This window comes from Xiphias gladius, chromosome 21 (genome assembly GCF_016859285.1).
Source record: "Xiphias gladius isolate SHS-SW01 ecotype Sanya breed wild chromosome 21, ASM1685928v1, whole genome shotgun sequence".
NCBI lineage: Eukaryota > Metazoa > Chordata > Actinopteri > Istiophoriformes > Xiphiidae > Xiphias > Xiphias gladius.
Window position 1 is genome coordinate 7,576,997 of NC_053420.1, and position 25,894 is coordinate 7,602,890.

General features: G+C 40.6%; 1 protein-coding gene across 1 annotated transcript; it reads right to left on the reverse strand.

The window, feature by feature from the left end:
* Window positions 1–6,649: 6,649 nt before the first annotated feature.
* lrrc38b (leucine rich repeat containing 38b) lies at window positions 6,650–21,374 on the reverse strand. The gene is made up of 2 exons (XM_040116164.1): window positions 20,747–21,374; window positions 6,650–6,897 (listed from the first exon to the last, which is right to left on the reverse strand). The coding sequence occupies exons 1-2, from the start codon at window positions 21,372–21,374 to the stop codon at window positions 6,650–6,652; spliced, it is 876 nt and encodes a 291-aa protein (XP_039972098.1).
* Window positions 21,375–25,894: the final 4,520 nt, after the last annotated feature.

Sequence of the window (25,894 nt, forward strand, 5' to 3'; positions counted from 1 at the left end):
ATAATCATATAGGGACTTTTGACCTGAACAATGGTGCATGGACAAACTGTGCTGTTGATGAACAATGCAGATATTGTTACTGGCGTCACTCATTTCATTATGCTCGTTTCAGCGTCCATCTTCAGACATACGTGGTTTTTCCTTTATAAGAATAATACAGTTTGAGGGTAATTGACTCCGCCGCCCTGCCAACCTGTGTTTTGAGGCAGTGGAGCAGCAGTTTGCCAGAGGCACGCATTGATGCTCACGGCTGCCCACGGCTGCGGTGGCCCCGGTTCACCTCTTTACCCCTTCTGCTTTGAATGATATCTCAATGCTGCTGCCAAAAAATTGTGACCAGGGGGTGACAAATGTGCATCTTCGTTCCTCTGCGGGGTTTTTCTGGTGTTATCTCAGGCACACAGATAGAGATGAAACAACGGCGGCACATTCTGAAGGTGCATTCATACAGAGCCTGCTTGGAGTTGCTTGGTCAGAGATATTTCCATTTGTTCTGTTCATTTGGGCTGATGTGAATGATGGCATTCGAATTCAGATGACAAAGACCAACAGTAGCAAAGTGGCTAAAAATAGTAGCGACATGCATTGCCATTAGCCACGATGGGTTTTTTTTGTTTTTTTTCATACTACCACTGGGGCACGTCAAAGTTTTATTTTCATATTCTACTCATTTATTTAATGGAGCTGGACGTTACAGGGGCCACTTCACCAGCTGAAGATCAGCTTACTCATCAAGAGCACTAGTACTCAGCCTGTATAATGCTGCTTAATTGTTGTATAATGCCTTCTGTTGCTCTGGAGGGAGTTTTCTAAAGTTTGAAAAATTAACCAGCGTGACATCATCAGGGGATTAAAGGACGTCTTAGCCTCTGTTGCTTTGATTTTGACCATTCTTCTTCTTTTTTTAATCTGCCTCCTCTTAGTCCACCGATTCATGCAAAATTAAATCCCTTTAATATCAGACTACCAGCAATGCATGCGGCCAATGCATTTTAATGACAAGAGGCATAGAAAAAAAAATTAGTTCTGAAGAAAGAGGAATAAGATATTTGCCAGAAAAGAGGGTACATGTCGTGAGAATAGGTAATAAAACTTTAAATTGAAAAAACTACAATGAGTGAAGACGCCCCAATCTTGACTTTAAATGCAACCATCTCACCGGTGCCTCCACAAAATCCCCATTTCTCTGAACTCAGGAATCATTCTGCTTTTCACCTGCACAGAGAGAAGCATCAGGTGTGGCTCCTTTTGAACTTTGCAACCTGACCCCTCTGCTGCCGACTCCTTCCCGAACCCTAATCCTCCTGTAAACCACTAGGCCATTATTCATTCAAAGCTTCCTCTCTGAGGGTTGGTTTACGTTCCTCTCTGTCCTGCGCACTTCCTGTCTCTTGTAGGTCAGGAACAACCAGTAATGAGAGACAGTTGGTAAACTAAAAAATATATAAAGGCTTCTTTTCCAAAACACAGTTCACCTGTTTTACTCATCTAATTATTTATTACCTCATGGTCGAGGTGCAGTGTCTGACAGAAAGCACTATAATATCTAAATTGATGTAATGTAAATTCACTCTAATGCATTTTTTGGAGAAATTTAGTTATATTGTTTGTGGTATTAAATCTCGTGCCGTAAGTCACTTTATGCAGGTAATCCTTTTTTGCTGTTTGGACGTCTGGTACAGAGGTCTTCAAATGTTCATTAACCAGAGTTCGTTAGAGTTGGTTAAAATATTTACTTTCTCTCGACATAATGAGACATTTTGGCTACAGCTAAGATGCAGCTCCGATCGATCCATCACACCTGTGGCAATATAGTCTTTCACCTGCAGGAGCCTAGCGGAGGCAAATGACCCTCCCCCATTTGATGGCATTACACAGAATCTATTAATGATGTGGATGTCATCAAGTATAACCTTATCCGATCTCTCACAATTTCTTTTGCAGACAAATCAACGAGGGAGGAGGGATGTCAAAGTCACAGATTGGTTCACAGGGCCAGAGTGCTGTGGACAACTTTTTTCTTTTTGAATGCCAGGTCTAGTTAGTTGATGCACGGAAAGAAAGGCGTTGCAGCCACACTGAGGGCCATGCTTCCCAGCATCCCTCCCTCTCCCTGTTCCCGTCTCAGCGTCCAAGAGCTCGGGCCTCCGGCTGTGTAGCCATGACAACCAAAATGAGGTAAATGGTTGCAGGAGAATCCTCATCACGACCACCACCCTCACAGGCCTCTTTTCGGTGGTGAACAAATGTAGTATGCGCAAGCCTTTCTCGCATGTTATCTCCCATCCAATGTGGCAATGCCTTTTTTGGAAACGCAAATATCTCCATAAATGATTCTTTGCTCATCGTTCTCTGATATGTGCCATGACTCGGCTCTCTCTCTCTAGCCAACATTACGTGCCCCGAGGGTGAGAGCTGTTTTCATCTTTTTCTGATTCTTTGACTTCAGATTTGTTCAGAAAAGCAGCCTATCATGTTAGATCACCTGTTATGTTCTCATAATAGGACCTAACAAAAGCACATGCTGAGAAAAATGTGGAGAAATGAATCATCAGTATGAGGGATGGAAAAAGAAACACAAATCTCAAATGTCAAACAAGAAGCAACCCTGGAGACAAGCACGAAAAAAAAAAAATCCTTGCTGCGATGGGATTGCATTGCATGTCAATTCATTTTCGTCTAACTTGGCTATCCTTTCATCATGTTGCACACAGATTGTCCAGATGCTTAGGGCTCTGAATGAAAAAAAATTGTCCACTAACAGGCTGGATACTTGTTATGCAAGCGGATGGTATTTGATTTTTTTTTTTTTTTCTAAGTCTATTAATTTCTCTAACACCCTTTCCAAAAATAGTGCAACCATTTGCATACCTGCAGTGTGATAACAGTGCTGTGCTAAATAACACACTGCGCGGTGTTTACAGATGAGCCTCTCTCATTTGCAGCTGTGACAAGACAAAATCTGTCAAGTCTGGGAAATGAGGGGAAGAGATTCACAGTTATCTCTGATTCATTATTAACACTGTGCAGTAGATATTGCTTTGCTAAGACTCGCTTTGCTGCTGTGGTCACATTCTCTGCATGCAAGACAGCACTTGAATAAAGGAAAATATTACTGATCGTCAGCCTTATATAATATTACTTGTCCTGTGCAGGTTGGTCTGTACCACAGGTGTATACCGTACATGATGTATGTTGACATACTGTATATTGCTTTAATAATAAATGATAACCCTGCTTCTTCTATAAATTCTTATCAAATATAGACCAGAGGACGGAAAAAAAGGATTTTGTTTTATTTTATTTTTTTTTTAACCAAACATCAATATACAGCTACACATATGGTCTGTTTGACAGTCTCTGTTTGTCATTTGGAAATGTATTTAGCTGCAGCAACAACATCACACTCTCTTCTGTCACTTGATTTAGAATTTGGCCATTCCGACATTTATCTGACAAAACCATAACATGGATTTTGGTATTTTAAGTGTCAGGACAAACTGTAGGAAAGCAGCCACCGGTGTCTCTGCCTTCCAGGGTGCGCAATGCCAAAACTTACTTTGGGGACCGACAGAGTAAATAAATGCTTCATTCTGAAAGGTTTAATAGAAAAATAGACATGAATCTGAACTTTATACTGTAGGTAACTCAACAGTGCATGCTCTAATGTGCTGATATTTTTTACTTAATAAAATGAGTCAGAGAAAGGAAAATGTCATGCTAACATATGCATCAAGCTAACAGCTAAGCTAACATAATAATTTGTTAATATACAGTAACTACACAGTAGTTGGAAATGATAATGATATGTATAAAAACTCTCCTTCTGATTCCTTGACTAAGGTCTGCATCTCCGGACAACAGGTAAGAAAGCAGTTTCTCATCTGTTTACGGGGAAAAACCACTCAGTCTAATTAAGTAATTAGTTATTAAGCAGTAAAAGGTTTGTTTTCTGAACATGAGAACCTGCTCTTCTCGTGCCATAAACTGGAAACTCGCTATGCGGACTCACCAAAGCAAAATAGTTTTATACTTTTCATTGGGAGTCGAGTTCCTAAATGTCCATACCGTCATTATCTCAACTGTGGGCACCTTTGCTGTGGCAATGAGGGAGAAAGTATCAGGTGTAGTTCACTATTATTGACCAAACTGTCATAAGAAACAGGAATGGCAGAGCTCAAATATGTAAATCACTGGCATTCCCTTTTAGGACTGTACTGAAATTGAGAAATCCGAAGCTTGACAGGTCCATCAATTTGCCTAGTTACTGTTACTACGCTATGAATGGAGAATTGCTGTTCAGCAGAGGGTTTTAGAGAAAGGTCAATTGGCCTGTTATAAAAGAATATTAATTATCAATGGGCATGTGTCTTCAAAGTGTCCAACACGATTTTGAATTCTGGCAAATACATAACATCTATACAGTACAAATCAGGATGTGGCACTTTCAGCACAACATTAATGAAACACACATTAAAGAAAACATACAGTGACAGTACAGGCCGGAACCAACACATGATATGACACATCCTTCGAAGTGTACTAGGATCGCATTAGTTTCATGTGGAATCTTTGTGCTTTTATTGATGCCGATACTAATGAAAAATAACAGGAATAAATAAGGCCACACTTATTTATTGTCATTTCTGCAAAATGTGCTTCAGAACGCAGCACATTCAGGGTTATGACTTGTTCTAAAGGGACATAAGCATTTGGAATTCCTTTTATTTTTTCTTAAGCACACAGAAACAATGACTCTATTTGTTCATAGCGCTTTTTCTCTCCTCGGCTTGTTTGCATTTAGTTGACATTCTTTCTGCTTCGTATCTCAATTTCGCTGAATTATGCATGCCTTACAAGAATGTGAGAAGCACTGCAACATACCTTAGCTTTGGGGAAGAAAATAAAAGGGGTCCAGCTTTGTGCATTCCAAATCCTAATCATGGAGGATTTAAATATACAGGATGCAAATAACAAACAGAAACCCATAAAATTTAGGGCACTGCCTTATCTAATATAGGCTGTACTGTAGCGGCGCTCACGTGAATGCAGATGCTGATACACTAAGAGTTTTGTTATGACACTTATCCAGGACGTCAAATCAGCAGCTTTACTACAAGATATTGGAACATCTTTAGTAAAAGGACAATAAGCTGAGTCGATGATGTATATATTCACAACAACAGAGATGTATTCACTCCTCAAGAAACTCACCTCTTGCTCGCCACCCTCACACAGTCTATGACTATTTGTTCTGAAAATGACCTTCCTGTCGAAATAGAGGTGACGGACTGTCGTGTATGAAGCCAAATAAGACAGCTGGTTCAGTCATAGACAGAGTAGAAGAAAATGTAAAGCTCTGGAGACCATAACTGTTTGACTGAGTACAATATGCATATACAGAGTGTGATTTGGCTATAGTGCTGCCTTCTATTTAGGAGCTATCACTACCTCACTAAATAAAGCTTCACCCACAACAAAGTCCGTGTATGCAATCTCTCCTCCACCAAAACCTAATCTTTGGCAGGTGACGACAAAACCAATCTACATGGCGTAAATTAGGGGCTTGCCAAAATTAGGCTCACCATTTAAAGTGCTTTGTTTACACAAGTTCTAAATAGATTCTATCTTAATATGGTATTTGCCATAATTGTCAAGATTATATTGTAGATATTTGATCAATTTCTTTCTACACAGTTCACATTTACCAATCTAAGGAACACACAGTATATCCTCTTGATTAATATATTTGTTTGACTTTACATCGTTTTCTTTTGTACACAAATTTGTGATTATATAATGAATATACTGTTGAGAGAACGTGTAGACCCTACTCAACCTGCCTACAGTACATCACCTACCAAACATCTCATGATTGTCCAAATTCTTCCTATTTGCTGACACCTTTGTCACCGTCTGATTTTACATGCCCAAGGAACAACAGTATTTGCCTTCTCGGGTGCTTGTGAATCACATTTGAATGTTGGTGAGTGAAGCTGTCCTAAAAAGACATTGTAAATGGCAGGATATGCCAGCATATCATGTTATAGGCAGTTAAATACTGAGGTCACTGGTCGGTATCCTTTTTCGTATGGGATCGAGATTGAGCATTCTGGCCTACTCAGACAAAACCCCAATGAAAATCATCTTAAGTCCACAGTTGGACGTCCATGTGATTAGACGTTATTTAAGATGTTGGCTTGTCTAAGACTAACGCAACGGCACTGCAAGCACTGCAGCAACATTTCTTTTTTTTAAATCTATTTCTCTTTCATATTAAAGCGTTACTATATTTGTGTAGGCCTATAATACTGAGCCAAGAGCCTGTAGCCATAAGACATGACCACACGCTCTAACACCCGACAATATGAACTCTATAATATCATTTTGCGAGCGGAGCGCAGTACTCCCTAATTTCTATCGGGACTTTGGCTCATTCCTTGGGAACGTCCTTTCCAACCATATTTCAGATGTCCATGTGCAAAGACAACAACTGCAACCGTACCAGGGCAAGATCCTATCGTTAAACAGTGCTGCATATTCACCAGAATCAGCATGAAACTGGTCAATTGTAGCACATACATGTCCATGGTGCCCCCTCATTGTTTAAAGTACCCATTCCACGCGGGCCCTTAAAGGTAAATCCTGTTCACTCCTCGCTCTCCTCCTCATCCCCTTTGGTGCCTTTACTCCAGCGCTGGAAGCAATGAACAGTTGAAGCCAGGAAGAAGCTTGTCATGATGGCCACCACAGACACTGAGATGCCAGAGAAAATGATGATGAGCAGGTCTGTTAGAGTCAGGGTGGCTTGGCACTCGCGGAAGCTGTCCTTTGAAAGCTGGGTCAGGGATACACGTCTGCCGTCCATGGGGAGGGAGCACTCCATGCCTTCCACTCCTGCACCGGGACAGGAACCAAGATTAGACAGATTAACTAAACCTACGTTGCATTGAATTATGTCATTCTTATGGACTTTTAGACAAATTACCTGACATGACAGTCATTCAGAAATTACATCAAATAGAAGAACAAGCAAACAGTACAGCTATGTCTTAATACAGAGTAATGTACACACCATTCAAACACAAAAACTAATTTACTATATCATTAATTCTCCAAAATTTTAAAATTGAAGGTGATGCACATTTGCCCATTAAAGGGGCCGGTATACTCCCTCAGAACTGCTTGTCGGATGGCTTCGGAAACCCCCCTCCCCCACACCTTTCCGACGTCGGATTAGGGGTTCAGTGTAACTGTAACTGTTGACACCAACAATCCCCCATTCTCACCCACTTCACACTGTGATTGGGCATCCGTGCATGGGAGAAAAAGTACGCCGGGTATGAACTTCTCCCTCTAGCTCTCTTTTCATTCATAACACAACTAATTGTGGCACTAGCCATATGTGCATTTGAGTGCAAAACACTATGAATGTCATCCTGGAGATGCTGTCTGAAAAAGGGCACTGTTATCCCCATTTTAAACAATATCACGCCCCCCCTCTCTATGACGGCTGGCTTTGCACTATGCCTTCAAGTTTGGAGTGCATACTTTGAGGTGTCTTGTTTGTACACGGCTGTGTAATTCGAACAGTGTTGTGTTGTAAAAGATCCGAATTCAACAGGGCAGTGCAGGTTTTTTCCTAAGAGTGGGAGCTGATTTAATAAGTGTTAGGTTGATCTGAAGTCTTCACTTATAAATTGAATTTGCACTGTGTATACAGTACACCCACAGCATGACTGCAGGTTCACTGTGGGAATAAAGTCTAAATACTACACGAAACTGTGAAGCAGAGTGATACTGTAAATGTAGAGTAAACTGTTAACTTAATATCTACTATTTACTGTACAGAACATTTCAAATTTTCCATGTGTTCTCTTAGAGAGGCTCTATTTTTGTCTTAACGTAATGTAATGTGTAACGCAGTGTAAATTGCTCCGGGTGGTAGCCTATCTCTGTGCCTCTGATAACAAGACAATTCTTTTGCATCTTTTGTACATGGTTTGGAGAATGAAACACACATCCGTTTAAATCATTTTCATTTTAGCTGCCAGCCACAAAAGGCAAACCTCTAAGAATACACTTCCTCGGTAAATATGACTCTCAGTTACATCTCAAGCATTTACTGATGCTTTAGTAAAAGGACAACGTCTAAGACAGGGGCACCGTGACCAAACTCATATCAAGACGAAAGCCTGATCAGCTGATGGGTGCTGCTCGCCATGTCTCTGTCACTTTCACATAGTAAATTGTTCAGACGTCATTTAAATGGAAAAGGACATTGATGGTGCTTTATTGGCTTACAAGGGTACAAGTCCTCCAGTGAGTCATGATTACAAATGAGATCAACACTGGACCAGTGCGGGCAGTTTTACAGTCTATGTTAAAGACTGGCCCCTGATACTACAGTACAGTAGACAGTGTTCACTTCCACATGCTCACACTCAGTCATTGAACTTGTTTTACTGACAACTCTATTAAACTTTGAGTTTAATTTGATACGAGTGCTAATTATACACTTGCATTGCTGTTCCAAGCCAGTACATATCTCGTAACTTTCATACTCCTAACACTGAAAACACTTTAGACGATGAGCTATACAGTAAGTCCCTTCCCTATTGTGTACTTCAGGAAAAACTAGAGATGTTGATGTGAATGTTAGCTTATAGGTAGGAAGAGGTGAAGCGTTACAATGTGGGTGGCTACTTTCTACTGGTACTGCACATGCAAATGCAAACCATTTGGCAGTACATCAATTCTGGTTCTTTGCTCAACAGTCAGCACAATTTGCAGTATGCTTTGCTATAGTACAACTGAATACCTTCTCTTATGACTGGCTACAATTATGTTCATTCATCAAACTACCTTAATTCAGACTTACATCTATCATTTCTGTGGGTAATTAATGTATAAATTGAACTGCAAAACTCGAAAAAACTACAAAATAATGAGGAAATAATGGGCTTGTATTAGTTGATATGTAAAACTTTGTTATCCATGCACAAATTATTGTCAGGGAAATAGCCTGAAAATGCTTCAAAAGTGTTAAGTGACAGTTGACTCACTATAGTATTAGTTGGGTTTGTAACTGAACTCTTTAACAGCTTGATAAAACTTGGTGACACTAATTCATTAATACAAGATGCAGATTCTCACGTTTCTTTTAATATTTAATTAGTAGAGGACACAAGACAAACACACACATCAAAATGCCAAAATTACAGGACAGAAAGAAAGCCTTTTGTACACTACAGTTAAGCTTTAATTTCGCATTAAAGATGTACTTTTGTAGGTTTTTTTGTTGTTGTTTTAACACATACAGTATTTTCATTTACGACTGTTTGAATCCAGCACCTTCTTGACTTGTGGTTTTGTGCAATAGCTCTGAAAATTTTTGCAAGACTTAAATTTAAACCCTGATAACATCCTGTGACACAAAAGCCGGGGAAGTAGCAGGATAATGATATGATGATGGATGGCCTCTCCCTCCTATTGAGCTTAGACTTGTAAAATAACAAATACAAAACATTCATTAAAAGCTTGCATGAAGAAAGTTTGACTCACAGTATTAGTCATTTTCTCAGAAACAGCAATAGATAATGCTGATCATTGGGGAACAGACTAGATGTTTCCCTTAAACTCAAACAATCCGTGTTCAACTCCAAAGTCATTGACACCTCAGTGTATGTAACTTGTGTGTCATAATTTGTGTTCTTTTTTTTCGCAACGCTTGTGAATCGCTCCTATCGCAGCATATATGCAGACCATAACTGGGCTTGCCACGACCAGGCGTCCAAGTGCTTACTGGACAAAGCTCCACAGAAAACTTAAGCAACCTTGGATCAGCATCAGATCAAGTGAGTCAAAAGCAAACCAGGCGTCCAGAACGAGGCTCCAAACCAATGAGGAGCCAATACAAACAATCCTGGTGGAGCCAGAGAAGAGCGCACTGGTTCCTGGCATGATCGTTCCAAGGCGTGTCTACAGTATGTCAGGGGAATCAGAGATCAAAACAAATTGATAGTCTGCCGAACGTGAGAAAAATTGTTCAGTCAAACTGTCCGAGCAACATGCAAGGCGCTTTTGACCCGCTGGACTTACTAACAAACAAGTGCACAGCACATTTGGGTATGGTTAATCAACTCTGTCTCTATGACTATTGCAAGCTGAAAATGTTATGTTTTGTTGTTTTTTTATGTTTTGAAAATCTGATATTCTAAGAATTGTGTTGTGTAACGAGCCACATGTCTCAGACTTTAAAGCATCAGTTCTTTTTCCAAATTACGGTTTGACTCAGCAGGGCTTTTAGAAAGGGAGGGGGTTTTTTGGTTTCTTTTTTTCACTCTAATATTTCCAACATCTCTCACAGCATGTTGCAAATGGCAGTGGTTTGACCTTGGATTATACTGTATAAACATTCAGTATGTGACTTTTTTTTCCTCATAATAATACCCTGTTGTGAAATTATTAATGATTTTTTTTAATAGTTGCCATATGAGGTAGCCCCAGTGATGTGCTTTTGTACAAAACAAATCCCCCCTTAAAAAGTGGCTGACTGTTTAATGATAACAGATGAGCAGTAGAGAGAGGAAATAGATGTGACATTGTTGTAATTAATTGTTTAACAGTAGCTTAATTAAAAAACAGAAAATTCACCTTTAGTGTCACTGCCACACACCTTAGTAAGGAAAAAGACTCTGAATACATCTTAAAATCCAGTATATTGGAGAGCCTCCCCTGTCTGTTTGTGCCTGAGATAACTTGATTGTATTCATATTCGCAGTGCACTGATTGCACGTCAAAGTAACCCATCTCCTGAGAGCCTTTGCCTTTGAGACAGGTCCGTCTGGTCTTGCCTGTCCTAGATGCTTGATTAATAACAGGTGAGACTGAAATTATCCTGACAAACACATGGCCCCTGAGAGGATTACAGCATTTTCACATTTATCGTGATCAAAACAGAGTTTTTGAATAGGCCAGTTGTGCTCAAAGGCAACCAGGTTGGATTCTTTTTAATGGTATTTCTAACATGGGTTTACATTAGTGTATTTTTACATTAGTCTATATATGTGAGCATGCCAGACAATATCAAAAGCTACATTTTGTCTGTCTGAAATGTATACTCATTTACGCTGGGGTCCAAAAGTCTGAGACCATATTTGCTTAGTACGAAAGGTCAGATTTCCTGTATCCCCTTCACTGAAGCATGCATTCAGATGACACTCAGGTGGATTTGATCTACTCATCAGAGGCTCATTCAAGTAACTCAACTTGCAGCCGGTGTTCACCTATTAAAAATAAGGCTGTGCCTTAAGTTTCCAGCAGCTCATCGGATACTAATCAGCATTGTGATAAAAAGGCATCAGAACTATTGCCAGACTGAAGGTTTCTCGGGGGGCAGTGCATCGAACTTTAAAACACTTTGCAGAAACTTAATGAGTTGCAGCTAAAGCACGATCAGGCAGACCAAAAATTACCATACCATCAGAAGATCGGTACATAGAGCTTAGTTCCCTGAGAGACAGAAAAGCAACTTCACCGCTGATACAGAATTTGCTAAATAAAGAACGCAAGACTCCAATCAGCAAAAGTACTGGTGAAAGAAGGCTGTCTTGTAGTGGTCTCAGAAGACGAGTAGCAGTTTCTAAACCACTTCTCAGAAGGGGAAACACAGCCAAACACCTGGGGTGGTCTAAGAAATACCAGCAATTCACAGTGGATGACTGGGGAAAAAAAGTCCTATCTACTGATGAATCCAAGTTTGAGATTTATGGCAGTAACAGAAGGGTGTACACAAGGAGCCGAACAGGAAAGAGGATGATTCCGCAGTGTATCTAACCTGCAGTGAAACATGGTGGTGGGAATATTCAAGTCTGGGGGTGTTTTGCCTACTTTGGAGATGGACACCTGCACTGAACTGACCAAAGCAGAAGCATGACTCCATTCTTCCGAGACATGCTGTACCCTCTGGTTCGCATCTTTGTGGAGAAGGATTAATACTGCGGCGGGATAATGACCCAAAAACACAACTCTAAGCTTTGCTAGAACTACTTGAGGACCAAAGAAGACCAAGGAGTCCTGACTGTCATGGTCCTTCCTCCGCAGTCGTCTGACATCAACCCTTGTGGGGGCACTCGAAGACTGAGAAAGCCAAGCATTCTGTGACATCCCAAGAAGCCCTCTGGAACATTGTCAAATCGTGCTGGGATAACATGGGTCATCAGGCTTTGCACAGACTTGTGGAGTCCATGTCAGCTCAAGTGCATGCTGTGAATAAAGTAAAAGGGGGACATACCAAATACTAAGATATTCTGAAATTCATATACATTTTTCAAAGATTCGACTCTTCAATCAAATCGTTAAACTGATGTTATCGTTTAAAATGAGAAAATTAGTATTACATTCGAACAAATGCAGAAGTAATGTGACTAGTGGTCTCAGGCTTTTGGACCCCACTGTATATTTTGTCATTTATTTTAATACAAATTATGCATACTATGTAAAAAAAAAATAAAAATAAAAAATACACAGAATTTGCAAGGATGGATAGTAGCTTTCCACTGGAATTAGACTGTTGCAGTTAAGAACTTACACAGAAATTGCACAATAGGCCTCGGACTTATTGCACTGCCTGACAAATGGAGAATTACTGAACAGCTGTGGTATTTGGACAAAGAGGGGAATCTTCTGGAACAAAAGCCATAATAATGGTTTCTCAGTATTACTGTACGTGCTGTCTGTGACAAGACGTGCACAGCTTTCACTGAGAGAGGAGGCCCAGATTTAGAGTGAATGTGGCCTTAGATTAGAGACGGAGGAAACCTGAGGAGACCTGAGTCTGATATGGAAGTGCTTCCATGTTTACAGATATTCGTTGACTATGAGCCACTTTACATCAAACAATATTCTGCTAACAAACATAGCCCAACAGTTTACAAACTAAGAGCTCTGAAAATGCTTATCTTAATGTGATATTTTCAACACTTGTCTCCCAGTTGGCAAAGAAAACTACGAAACAAATTTGCACTAAAATGGCTGTGATAAAGTCAATTATAAACTATCAATTAAGCTAATTTAAAAAAAGAGCTTTACATTGTTTGCTGGTTTGATAAAGCCCTTGACTAAAATGTAACACAAAACAATAGCTAATTAAAGCTTAATTTCCTCATTTCAGGTTTGACTATAAGGCTAACAATGATGGCGCTGTATGACTACTGTATCAAATAATGGCTGTTCCTCCTCCTTCCAACTAATTTTCTATTCCAGATATACAGTAAAATTGGCCCCTGAATTAATCCCAGTTAGAGCTGCCAAAGTGTAGACTCAGAAATTAGATAAATGTGAGATGACTACAAAACTGTTGCTAACGTTAATTTGCTAAAACGCCCTCATTCCCTGCCTTTGAACAAACCAGTTTGGTGCCAACAGTCTTGGAATTTTGACAGGCACCTCTTTGATTCAATACCTGTCAGCTGTCTGTTTAAACAAACAGCCTAAGCATTGCAGTTTAAAACCTTACGTTAAAACAGTGACGTTTTAAGGTACCCAGATTTTGAGAAGAGCTTATACTATAATAGCTGAGGATTTCTGTTTGATTTTGAATATGCAGAACGAGTAAAATACAAAAGAAAGCACAAGACTAAGAGGGACCCAGTGAAAGAGAGAGAGTTGACTGTAGTTTACAGGATAAAGGAGTGTGGGAGAGAAAGTCTGTTTGATGCTCATACCTGTAACTTAATTTGGTACCTATTTTATTCAATGTAATTCCATTTACTAATGGTGTGTATGGAAAACACAGTTGCAGACCTGATTCTGTTTGATTTGATGTCCATAGATTATGTGAATGGGTCAAATGCAGGTTGAACATGTGCATTCGTATGTCTAGTAGAGTGGGTTTTCTTTATTAAAGGGGTATCTCTCCACCAAATCCTAGAAGCAAAGCTGTGAATTTTAATTAATCGTGACCTCCCCCCATTTCCTGTGGCGGGGGAAACCTTGATACATAAAAAACTCTCTAAAAGAACATATCAAAACAAAAAAGTATTACATAATTAAAAAAAAAAAGCGTGACATGACATTTTAAATAAAACCAATTAGTGGGTCAATATCAGCTTTGTAGATGGGTAAGCTGATACAGTGGAATTTTGGAGTCCATAAATGACCCCAAACACCACTGTGATCACAAAGAGTGTGGCTGGAGCAGGCTACTCTGCCACAATGTGGCCCAAATCATGCCCTTACCCTATCAGGTATGTCGGCCCACACAGCTATGTTACATTCCTTTCGCGGAAAGTTGATGGATTACATTCAGGATTACAGCCAGCTGAGGGGATAGGCTATCTGCTGTCTCAGCCGTGATTGATCTACCTGGCTGTGACAGACTGATATGGTAGGCTTGTTTCTCCTCCCTCCCTCGACACCACGCTGTCTGTCCAGATTGATCTCTGCACCAATAGCGGAGGCAAAATCACCACAATCTTCTTTCTGCAGACCCCTGCGGGAGTTGGCAATCATGCTAAAGTCTCCACTTGCTCCCAAATCACTGGTGTCTAGACACTTCACCTAAATAATCCAGTTGTGATAATGACTCACAAAACTGTCCCTTCCCTACCTTATTAAATGCAATGAATGTGCCACTCAAGTGCAATACTTAGTAGATGTAAAACGAACCGGGCAGGTGTAATTTTTTTTCATTTGCAATCACAGAAGGAGTCTGAGGAAAAACTGTTAAAGCTTAATTTGAGAAGAGCCCAAGAGTAGGAGTCGGGAGAGGAACAGAGTGGAGAATGTGTGAAATGAATGCACTAAATGACAAACATCCATGTGACAGCGGGGGCGAGGGTGAATCATTCAGGAGGGGATTCCTATTGCGTGGAGACTCAGTGACATCACCGTACCCTGGGCATATTCAAAATGTCTCACCAAAGAAGGACAAATGCACAGACAGAATTTTGCTTATTCCCAAAATACAGGAGATGTTCAAAGGCAAACACTGTTAGTTGCCTTTTTCACTGTTTTCATGAAAATAAAAAGCGGTTTGTCCACTGTCACAATTCATTATTTTGAAACAGCTACATCTTAGCAGTTTGTACTTCACACTCCACCACACACAGGCACAAAGGAACGCATCCATCACGCTTGGTGCCGCACACTGCCAGTGAAATAAAGGTTTCTGGCTTTTTCACCTTTCATTTCTGACATTGGTTGATTTTCTCTTTGTGCTTCTGTACAAGCAGCAGCTGATGCCGTCTAACTGTGAAATTCTGCCCACCTTTTCACACTCTGCTCTTCCTTGCCAGCGCTGTCGCGCTCACGTCCCAACTTTAAATAAACATTAAATTAGGCCAAGATAAAAGAAGCTGTCAGCCTGTGTTAATGGGATGGATATTTTCTCTTCACATACCAATGAGTAGTAAAGATAGCAAGTAATGTCATGCGGGGCACGTGTGCTACGTAGTGCTGGTCAATGGCATGATATTTTCAGAGCTGATTGTTCAGTGTGCTAACAGGCCTCTGGGGAGCAACTTGATAGGCTGCGAAGGAAAATTCAGACTTTGACTTTGTCACATGAACCGCTACTTTGTAGTGAAACCGTTCAGGTTGTGAGTAGTGTTGATGGCAATGCCATGACGGGCCCCAGCCTCAATCTCTCACGGGAGTTGGCCTGCCCTGCCCTGTAGGCAGCTCTGGCTCCAATTACCCTGGCCAACGTGCCGTAGAACTGTTTCACTCTGAATAATACATGGCCTTTGTTCATCCTTAGCCCAAGAGCACTGGAGACAGCAGTGGATCGTGTTTACATTCATCCCTCCATTAAAACATTTATAAACCTGACTGGCTAAACAAAAATTTAGAAATGGTACCAAAAAAGAAATGCAGAAGAATGGAAATGGCTCAAAATGAACACATTTCTGTAAAGATATTCTGTCAATCTGAAAGTCAGATTTAGCTCGGAAATAATCATATCCCGTTGTGCGCATAGGAGACAAAACAAAGCCATGAGAAAAGAGATCTGTTTTTCCATCCAAAAAAAAAAAAAGTCCAGAATTTTCAGCATCCTCCACCCACTCATCATGCTGACCTGCAGTAATCAAAGTTATGCAAACAGAAATATGTGCTGCTCTGTGAACTTGAAATCACAGGGGAAATCAAGATGTGAAAAATGGAATGGGAATTGGGTTTACAGTAGGGGCTCTGCAGCTGCTGCATTATGCTGGCCACCACAGAGGGAACCATACATATCACTGGGTGGCTTCTTATTAATAGAGGGGCATTTTTGTCACGATATATTGTACATTTTTAAAATATATTACATTTCTGATTAATTATTCCGCTGGTGCCGTATTTTACAGTTTGCCAAAAATTTTAGGACTTCTAAATATTGATATGTGTTAAAGTAAAATCAGTAAGCCACCACTTTATAGCCCTGTAACATAATCAGCCTTTTCCTTATGATGGTTTAAAAGGGAAAACCAACGTGAAAGAGCAAACATGCCTGTCTAACTGATCTTTGTTATATGCTTTTCTTGTAGTTGATATAGAAGAACTTAATTTACTGTTTTGTACTAACAGGAAAATATATACAATATGGGCTGAATGACTGTTGAATGGCAAGAACTTAGTACAGACACAGGAAAAACTTCTGTTTGAGCCTTTACTTTTATTTTCAGGGATTTTTCTGGAACTTTTCATCATAGCAACTCCTCCATTCACTTGTAAGACAATAGTGTAAATAAAACACTAAACATTAAAAAATCGAGCAGATTGCAAAATGACATCTTTAAGATGACTGATTTTGTCACTATGTCAGTTTGAACACTACAACAGAGTATCAGGGCCATATTGAGGAAAATAAAATTCTGGGATTTCGGGAAAAAGGCTGGAATATCAAGAGAACAGGGTCGTAATATTACAAGAATACTTAATCTTTTAGCACATCAGCACCACATTATCACAAGTATCAGGACCTTGAGAAGATTGTGCACGAAGCTGTGTCTATCCTGAACACTGGTGTGTGTGGCACGGCACGACACCTGAGACAAAAAGCAGTTGCCAGGACCAGGGTCAGGCTGCCATTGACTGTCCCCTCCCCCATTTTGTTGGGTGCTGGCAATATATCTTCCTAAAAATTATGGTGTTTTTTTTTTTTCTCTCTTGAGATTTTACAATTTTATTGTTATTAAATTACGACCTTATTCTCAAAATTTCCGAATTTTTGTTTTTCCTTAATATGGCCCTAACACTCCGTCGTAGAACACTGCATAAGGAATAAGTATTACATTTAGCATGTAAGTGTGGGTGGAGTTCTTGGTTTTAAGAGGCCAAACAAATTTTTAGGCCGTATTTTTTATTTTTTTATTTTTTGCTCTGTAACTCATTTGTTGTGTGATACGACGGACATGAGCATCCAACACCCACACTGATGGAAAGAGCACACTCATATACAGTTTAAAGAGTAATATCTGTCTCTGTAATTGATTTTCTCCATGATGAATGCAATATTAAGCTGAAACACCCACACTGATGATGGTTGTTAGAGTTGATACATATTGAAAAGCTTATCAAGTCAACCTCATTCACTAATGAGTGTCCATCTGTTATTGTGTAACCCCCTCTAATACGGCGTTCCAGAGAATAGGTCATCGCATTCTTTCATGACTGAGAGCTCAGTCATTACGTTAATTAGGTCTGGCAGTGTGATGCCTCCATGTGTGAACCGGTCGTGTTTGTACGTCCGACCCACCGTAAACCTCTCTGCTAGTTTGTGTTTGTTCAACAGCGGATCTGGGATCCACAGAGACTCTGTGTGACACAACTGTACTCGCAGAAAGTTCACGAAACATAAATCTCTACAGCAAACAATGGTCAAATGTCAAACCTGGCAGCTCCGGTGGTGTGTGGTAAGCACCTCTTAGATTTTGAGAGCATAATCTATAACTTGATTTATCAGTATAGCATTCTGTCATTTGTGACAGTGGTCCTGAGAGAAGAATTTTCCTCTTAAGCTGTGACTAATGTGTTACTTTAACAGATAGCAAAAAGACAGTCATACACACATATGCAACTGCTCTCACAACAGTCTCTTCTAGCTGTACAACGAGCAGCCGCAACACTGAAACCGTAAACTGCTTTTAATGTTGAGTGGCTGATCGGTGTGTATGTGTCACCCTTAATTTTAAAAACTTGCAGGAGGAAAAACAAAGCCACTATTCCAGAAATTATACACAAGGAAAGACAAAGACTTTTTACGGAGAACATTATTAGTTCAGCAAAAGTACTTTTTGTCCTCCCTGACCTGTTGCAAAACTAATTTGTATTGCCCAAGAAAGGAAGAACATAAGATGAAAAATAATAATTTTTATCTTTTGATAAAATGTTATTTGTCATCCAATCCTCCAGCATGATTAGCATTTTAGCAAGTACATCCCAGACACCTTTTATTGGACAAAGAAATGTATAGAATAATACAAAAAAACCAAATGTAGACCCCTTAACATATTCCAACGCACACACACATTAGCACGTATGTGTGTGCGTGCGTTGTCCAAGCCAGTGGACTCATCCTATGGGGTCATAAAGCAAACACCCACTGATGGGGATGTAAGAGCTGTATATGAGGTGAGATATGCCTTACTTACTCAATTTGAGAGTGTTTATACACTGGGGCCAGTTGGCAGCCATGCCAGGAGCTTGGCTAGGCCTTTGGCGTCTTCTTTGCCGCTGATGTCTGCCTGGCCAGCATTGCTAATGCAATTCACTATGCCTTGCAGTTGACAACTCTTTAGACCCCATGATTAATGCATCTGCAGCCTAGTAGCAGGGGGAATTAGGTATTCTTGCCAGTTTGTCAACTGTGCCTCCTCACAGGCCCAAACCTGTCTGTTTTTGGGGCAAACGCGCAAAGACCAGAATGGAAAGCAAAAACAGTATCAATAGCACAGTACAACCGTGGCCTAAATGTATATTGGGAGTTTGTTTTTGTGAGTAGTCAGCAGTTTGCAATAGTCAGCTCGTTTTTTAGGGGAGCTGCATTAGAGCTTTTTCCAGCCAGATCATAATTAGGGTTTAAGCAAGATTTTAATTTTAATTTGCAATAGAGAAATGACAAATTTGTCATGAAATCTATAGAAAAATTACAATATGACATATCAGCATATCCATATGAAGGCGCTTTGATGTCTAATCAGTTTCATGTGGGTTTGGTTGGTTACCAGCTTTGCCTGAATTTTAGATTTCATATCTAATGCCTATAATCCTTTCTCACATCTCAGAAAATTTGGTTAGATAAGTCAGAAGATTTGGGCCGCTGCTTTGATCACGAACTGTTCTTGGTATATACATGTCAACCTTTCACACCCGAAGCAACCTTGGAACAGTGACGGAAATAAATGTTCCCACTCCTTGTCTGTACACCTCTATACGACACCCTGTACCTGAACATTATGTACTGTATTTAATACCTAAATTATGTTCTTAAAATACACCTTGTACATCCATGGGCATATGACACAACGCTGTGAGCCACATTCATATTAAAACCTCAGACCGAGCCAAAAGTTACTAGTCATGTGTGGCTGAACTGTCAGATCTGTTTATTTTTGTCTCCCCGGCTCCCACGTGCTGGCTTCCACTTATGAGATAACTGCTGTCTGTGTCCTCTGTAAGGATGTTGATAGTAATATGCATATGACTGACCTTCAGTGAAACATTTATGGATTAATGGTTCCCTCTGCGCAAAACATAATTGCGGAGTAAATGGCTTCTGACAGTTGTTTAAGATATTTTATATATTCTGTTGTAAACTGAATGATATTAACGACATTTGTACAACTGTTATGCTTTGTGCTTTTTCCAGGAAACTCCATATCTTGCAACCCGTATTAAAAGGCATTAGCTTTGGCTGCAGGGCCAATCAAGTCCAAGTAACCAAATCTTACCCACACTATAATAATTCTTCGGGGACACGGTGATCCCCTTTGTCTCGTGTTGCTTGTCAAATATGCATGCACACCCTGAGATTGCCTCACACACTCTAAAACACCAAAGCTTCAGCCCTGTTATCTAACTCAACCCTCCAGGTTGAATCACAGCGGTAGACATAGTCTATAGTGTGGGCCTAAAAATTCACATGTACGGAGCGTTACACACAGAAATGAAAGGGTTTGACTTTAATTGTTGTAGGAAAGGAAGCCTTTGAGAATACTGCTGATTTACACTGTCCACCAAATGGTAAGTATTATATAAATAAGTATTATATAAATATAAGCCGCAAATTGATCGATCTGACTACCACGCAAGATAGAGGTCAGTGCTTTGTTTACATGCATGCTGAAATGTGGAACCAGAAAAACTGCTGGCAAAAATTCCTAATGTAAGTTGATTAATTTTGTTTTCTAAATTGGACGATGCTGCATTTTGAGTTAGTGCCCTATTTTGAATTCTGAAATTAATCAAATAAGTAAACAAAACATCCTTGTAGTTTTCACTTTCGAACGAGTGTTACCGACTCATATTACACACAATGTCTCACACATTATAAGGTATGGGGGTGGAGGACGAAGGAGACAAAATTAGAACAAGGGAGAGGGAGGGGGGGGGGTTCCCTCTCCTACAGGGAAAACATAAATAGACAAGAGATATGTTATGGCAATGGATTTGTCATAATACTCTTGTATGTTGTGCTCAGATACGCTTTATTTGGGTCAACCATATGGAAAGCAAATCCTTCTTAGATGTTGCTACTCACCATTTGGAAGCTTGTGACTGTTCTCCATCAGCCATGTGAAGAGGTTGGCAAAGTTGCAGTTGCATATCCAGGGGTTGCCCTCTAGCCTAACAACCCGCAGGGAGGGCAACTGACTCAGTGCCCCCACCTTTAGGGTAGACAGCGCATTACGCTCCAGTTCCAGTTCTCTCAGGGAGGTGAGGCCCAGGAAAGCATCCTCACTCACCATGCTCAGATATGGGTTGTTGCCCAGTCGTAGTTTGATCAGACTACGGGATTCTCCAAACGTCCCCTTAGGGATTTCAGTCAGATTGTTGCTGCCCAGGTCGAGGAACACCAGCCTGGAAGAGGGGCTGAGTGTGCCCGGTTCTATGTAGGAGAGGGTGTTGTTCCGGAGGTCCAGGTAGACCAAGTCACTGTACAGAACCAGGAAGTCCGAGGGGATGCGGGGTATCCAGTTGTCAGCCAGCAAAAGCCTGCGCACATCCAAGGGGATCTCATCGGGTAGACGGGTCAGCCCACGGCCACTGCAGTCCACAGTGTGAGGATCTGGGCACAGGCAGGTTGCTGGGCAGTTTTCCCCCCGGGTCCATAAGAAAGAGGACAGCAAGATGAGGATAGGTTGGAGCCAGGAGACACATGGCAACATGGTCAAGGGGATGAAATGAAGTAGGAGGAAAACAGGCTCGAATAGGAGAGGGTGGGTGGGGGTAGACAACAAGAGGGTGAGGGTCAGAGGGCAGGAGATCAGGACAAGGGAAGGGAAGGGGAAATTGAAAGGGGGTGGATGGGGATCAATCCTCGTGAAGGAACATCCTGCCGCTGTGGAGATGAAAATCGGCTCAGGAACTGAGAGGCATCAGAGCAGCAGCGAAAACTGTTTTCCAGGAGATCATGTAGCAAGCTGCCTGGATAGAATAGCAGACTGCCTGCTCTGAAAGAGCAAAGAGAGGGAGATAGTAAGCAGTAGGGAGCGGGAGAGCAAGAAAGACGGAGCTTACCAGCGAGGGGAGGGTAGCTTAAGAGAGGTAAATAGACACGAGCGAGCTGGGAATGATGAGAAGCCGGGGGCACAGACAAGGGAGAGGGGGGTTGAGGAGGGGGCTCTGTCCACCACGCTACCCCACAGTTGATCTGGCAGCAGTGACAGACAAAGGCAATAAGGTCTTTGACACAAAAGGATATATGAAGCTGTGATTCAAGCATGACAAGCAAAGAGTAACATCGTTGCATCCCTCCATTTGTCCCAGGTCTCTATGTAGAAAAGGCTGACGGTCTGAAGAGAGAAGCTCGCCGAACATCGCTCAAGTGTGTGGTAAGGTTGTCCCCCCTTATTATTCACTCTCTATCGCCCAGTGCCCTGAAACATGCTGTGAAAACACAGCACAGCTCAATGTTACGCTATCCAGCAGCGTATCAAGGCTGTGCGGCTGTGGAGGGAGAATCCAAATGTCCAGGAAGGAGCCTCATGGATGTAGATCGCAGTGCTGAGCTGCACACAGCCATGCCAATCCAATGTCTGCCTCTGAATCTACCATGGTTTATCTCATGCCCTCTCCCTCTCCTTATTTCCAGGGAGGCGTGCCAGAACCATGCTGTCAACATGTGATGTCACTTCCGATAGTGTGAAGAAATGACAATCAGTTGTATCTGTAAAAATCTGAAATATAGAAGACATTTATTTATGATGCCGTTACTTTATTTTAAAGTGGATACAGCTGTATTTCCTTAAACAAAATGTTAGCAAATATCGAGGTAAAGTATATGAAGACATTTTACATTCTCCTTGCCTTCCTTATATTTAATCTTCTCACTTCCCTCGACAATAACAACCCATTGCTTTGAGGGTAAGCTCCACTGGCTTGATGGTTTTAGAGAATATCTTGTTAAACACAACCTGTCCTTTCGAGAATCTTCATTAATTGTGTCTACACATGGCAAGCTGTGACCTTTTAAATTATACGGCATTTGCCTTTACTTACTTGCCAGTGCCAGTGTTAGCAAACAGAGTTTTGGTGTAGGATAAAAAAACCCCATACCACATCAACGGTCCACTTGAAAAATGATCTTTATATTGATTCATTTGCCTTTTCATTTATGTATTTTTTATGACCTCAATATTTTGGATAGTAAAACGGAGGTGCCTTGAGTCTCAGACCATGCTGGAGGGAAGACGATGAATTCAGAATGTGTATTGAATTTCCCAAATGGGATTTGCTTCAACAGGTAAATTCAATTAGACCAAGGTTGTTGGAAGAGGAGGGTGAATTAGACCTGTGGAGATTAGGGTAGTTTGACATTTCTAACAAGGTAGCATTGTCACGGATGGTTAATTGTCTATTTCCAAGAAGATAACATATTCACAACGCATAATTAATGCATTACTACGTTAACGTATTCACAAGTGCTCACGCGTTGATGAAATTGCACCTATGCTCACCTGCACCTCACAACAACCAGGCGGTTGGCAATAGCATCTAACTCACTTCATCACAGGTAATCTAATAATACCACTCCCTGCTCAAGGCATTCACTGAAGTCAGACGAGTCCGTAGCATCACCCGTGATGTTGACTTTGCGCCGCCGGGAGGAGAGCAGCTCTTTCGTCAAAAAAGACGATTTTGATCACAGTCAGTGTATAAATTAGCTGAAAGACGCTAAAAGCTGAGGCGGCGCCAACTGGTTCCAAGAATACACGTTTCAATGTGGTATCGCTGCTGTTCTGCATATAGTACTTAAATATTTGCTGGCTCTTGGGCGGTCTAATGAGAGAGCCTCTTACAGTATAAAACCGAAGAGAAGATAATTCACAATTGTTATAGCCTACTTAACTTTCTGCCTGTCCTCACTCACTGGTGCTGCTGTAGAGATTCATCCCTGATCAAATGTCTGTTGTCTACAGCATTATTTTTTCATTCTTTTTGTTGTTGTTGGTTGTGTTGATGTTAGCATTTAGAAGTGGTGCACAAACATTTAAAAAAAATTGTTTATAACAAACTATAATTTACCTGTAGGCAGAAGGGTTTATTCATGTATTTGTCAACAGCTGTTACTCTGCCTCTGGGCCCCATTAAGTGGAGGCTTGGGTAGAAACAGAAAGTGAACGACAATACAGTAAAATACTGTTGTGATGATATTTTAAAAATGTCTTCAGCTGCTAGTAGCTGCTTACGACCACTTTACAGTGTGTAATTAACAAATTAAAACCATTTAATTTGCGAGTGTTTATGTACTGCAGTGCTCATAAATGCTAAATAAGGGGTTTAAAGTAAAGTGTTACCATCTGCTTTTTCAAATTCATTTTCTTTATGTGATGATACAGCAAACTAAAGTCAGAGATCTCGGCATATTACTCTACATATGGCGACATCTGCTCAGGCGTAATCTCATCGCTCTTTTTTATGTAGTCCATCTGACTTGTATTGCATACAATAACCTCCTGTCATTCCACACCTGCCAACCAGGCCTCACTATTGAGTTTCCTGCCGCAGCTCATCACCTGATCCAGTCATCTACCCACAATAGCTGCCTCTCATTTGCAATCAGCCTCAGAATACATATAACAGATCTGCCAGACTGTGTATGTTGCCTACGTGTGCTGGCATATTGTGGGCAATCTGTCTGTACCTGGTCTAATGTGCAACATATACCCTATTTTGCCTCCTGATTTTGCCTTAGTCTGACAGCTTTCTCGCTGCTCACTGCTGCCTCATTGACCAAGTAAAGACTGTTTTATCACACCTGTTCTGCATCCTTAGTCTGTTGTTGGGAGGTATTTTTGTAGAGTGAAATCTCCATCCTACATCATATTGCAATTAAGACAGCACTAGGTCTAAAGCGATCTTTTCCATTACATATGCTAAGGTGTAAGCAAAACAGATTAAAACTACATAACAATGCAGATCACTGTTTTCATATTCATTGACTCCTGAATGAATAAGGTACATGAAGGCAATATGTACTACTGTGAGATTTATTTTTCCAGGTCCTGTTGCCATTGTACATCTTACTAAGTGACTACTGCTGGAACTCATTCTAGTCATTCGGTTGTAGTAGAGGTTTTATTTTTCTGACTGTTGTATTTTTATCTTGCAGCTGCAAGGATGTAACTAAAGGAAAAGTTTTCCTCAGAAAAAAGGTACATATTAAACAAGATAACACATTTCCTCTGCCCTGTTTCTGTCAACTGATGAATTGCTATGCAGCTCTGATGAAATGGACTTGGAGATACTTAAAATTGAGATGGCTCGAATTGAAATGCATGGGAGCAGTAGACCTCTGCTGGCTAGTTTGTCATCCAAACATATTAAAGTTCACAATCACTTAGGTTAAGCTATGAGAAATTCCACTTCTACAACTTCTCATTATTTTGGCGCTGCTTGTATCTAAGCGCCAGCTCAACCATGTATTTCTACAACACTGGTGGTGACTTGCTGGCTGGTAGTTAATTAAAGTGCACAATTGACAACTTAAATCTATCAGTGCGCAAAACTGATGTATCATTGTTTAGCCTTTGTATTTCTTAATCATGTCCCTCATTTTTTCACCCTACTTTTCAATCAAAAATATGAACAAAAGGAAATAACTGAGTTAGATTTCTGAATTTCTGAAGACATAGTCACATCATTATTTTACTATTACTTGCTCCCTTCCATCATGGACATGGTTTCTTGCTTGTATATTTTTCCAATTAAAAAGCTTCAAGCTTTTGTTTTCTTAGATAGATTGCAGTTAAAGTGGTGTTCCTCAAAAAAGAGAGGAAATTTTATGCCTATTTACAATCTGTCCCACTATAAATTCATATAAATTGCAGCTTTTAGAAATAGTTATCAGCGCTAGTTTCATTAGCTAGTGTACAACTTTAACATTGGAGTAATAATTAGCTAACTCGATAGTTTACACACCAACACTAGCCTATCCAGAACTTTGTTCTAATGTTAAAGGTGCTAAACTATACAGTAAATAAATTTTTGCTATCGCTACATAGCCAACGTTAACATTAACAGCTGTTTTTTTACCAGTCTAGAAGAAACGTAGCGAGTTCAGCATCAAACTCCGTTCCTTTACTCGCCAAGAGCCAACTCTTGTTTGCTTCTATTTCGATCACTTCTTTTCTCCTACTGTAGTTACTATGCAAACCAGCCAGCCCCAGCCCGTCCCATCTCGTAA

Coding starts and splice junctions, on each gene's coding strand:
- lrrc38b (XM_040116164.1), bottom strand. CDS start 21,374: ATGTTGCCATGTGTCTCCTGGCTCCAACCTATCCTCATCTTGCTGTCC. Junction 6,898..20,746: donor CAGTCACAAGCTTCCAAATG/GTGAGTAGCAAC, acceptor GTCCCGGTGCAG/GAGTGGAAGGCATGGAGTGC.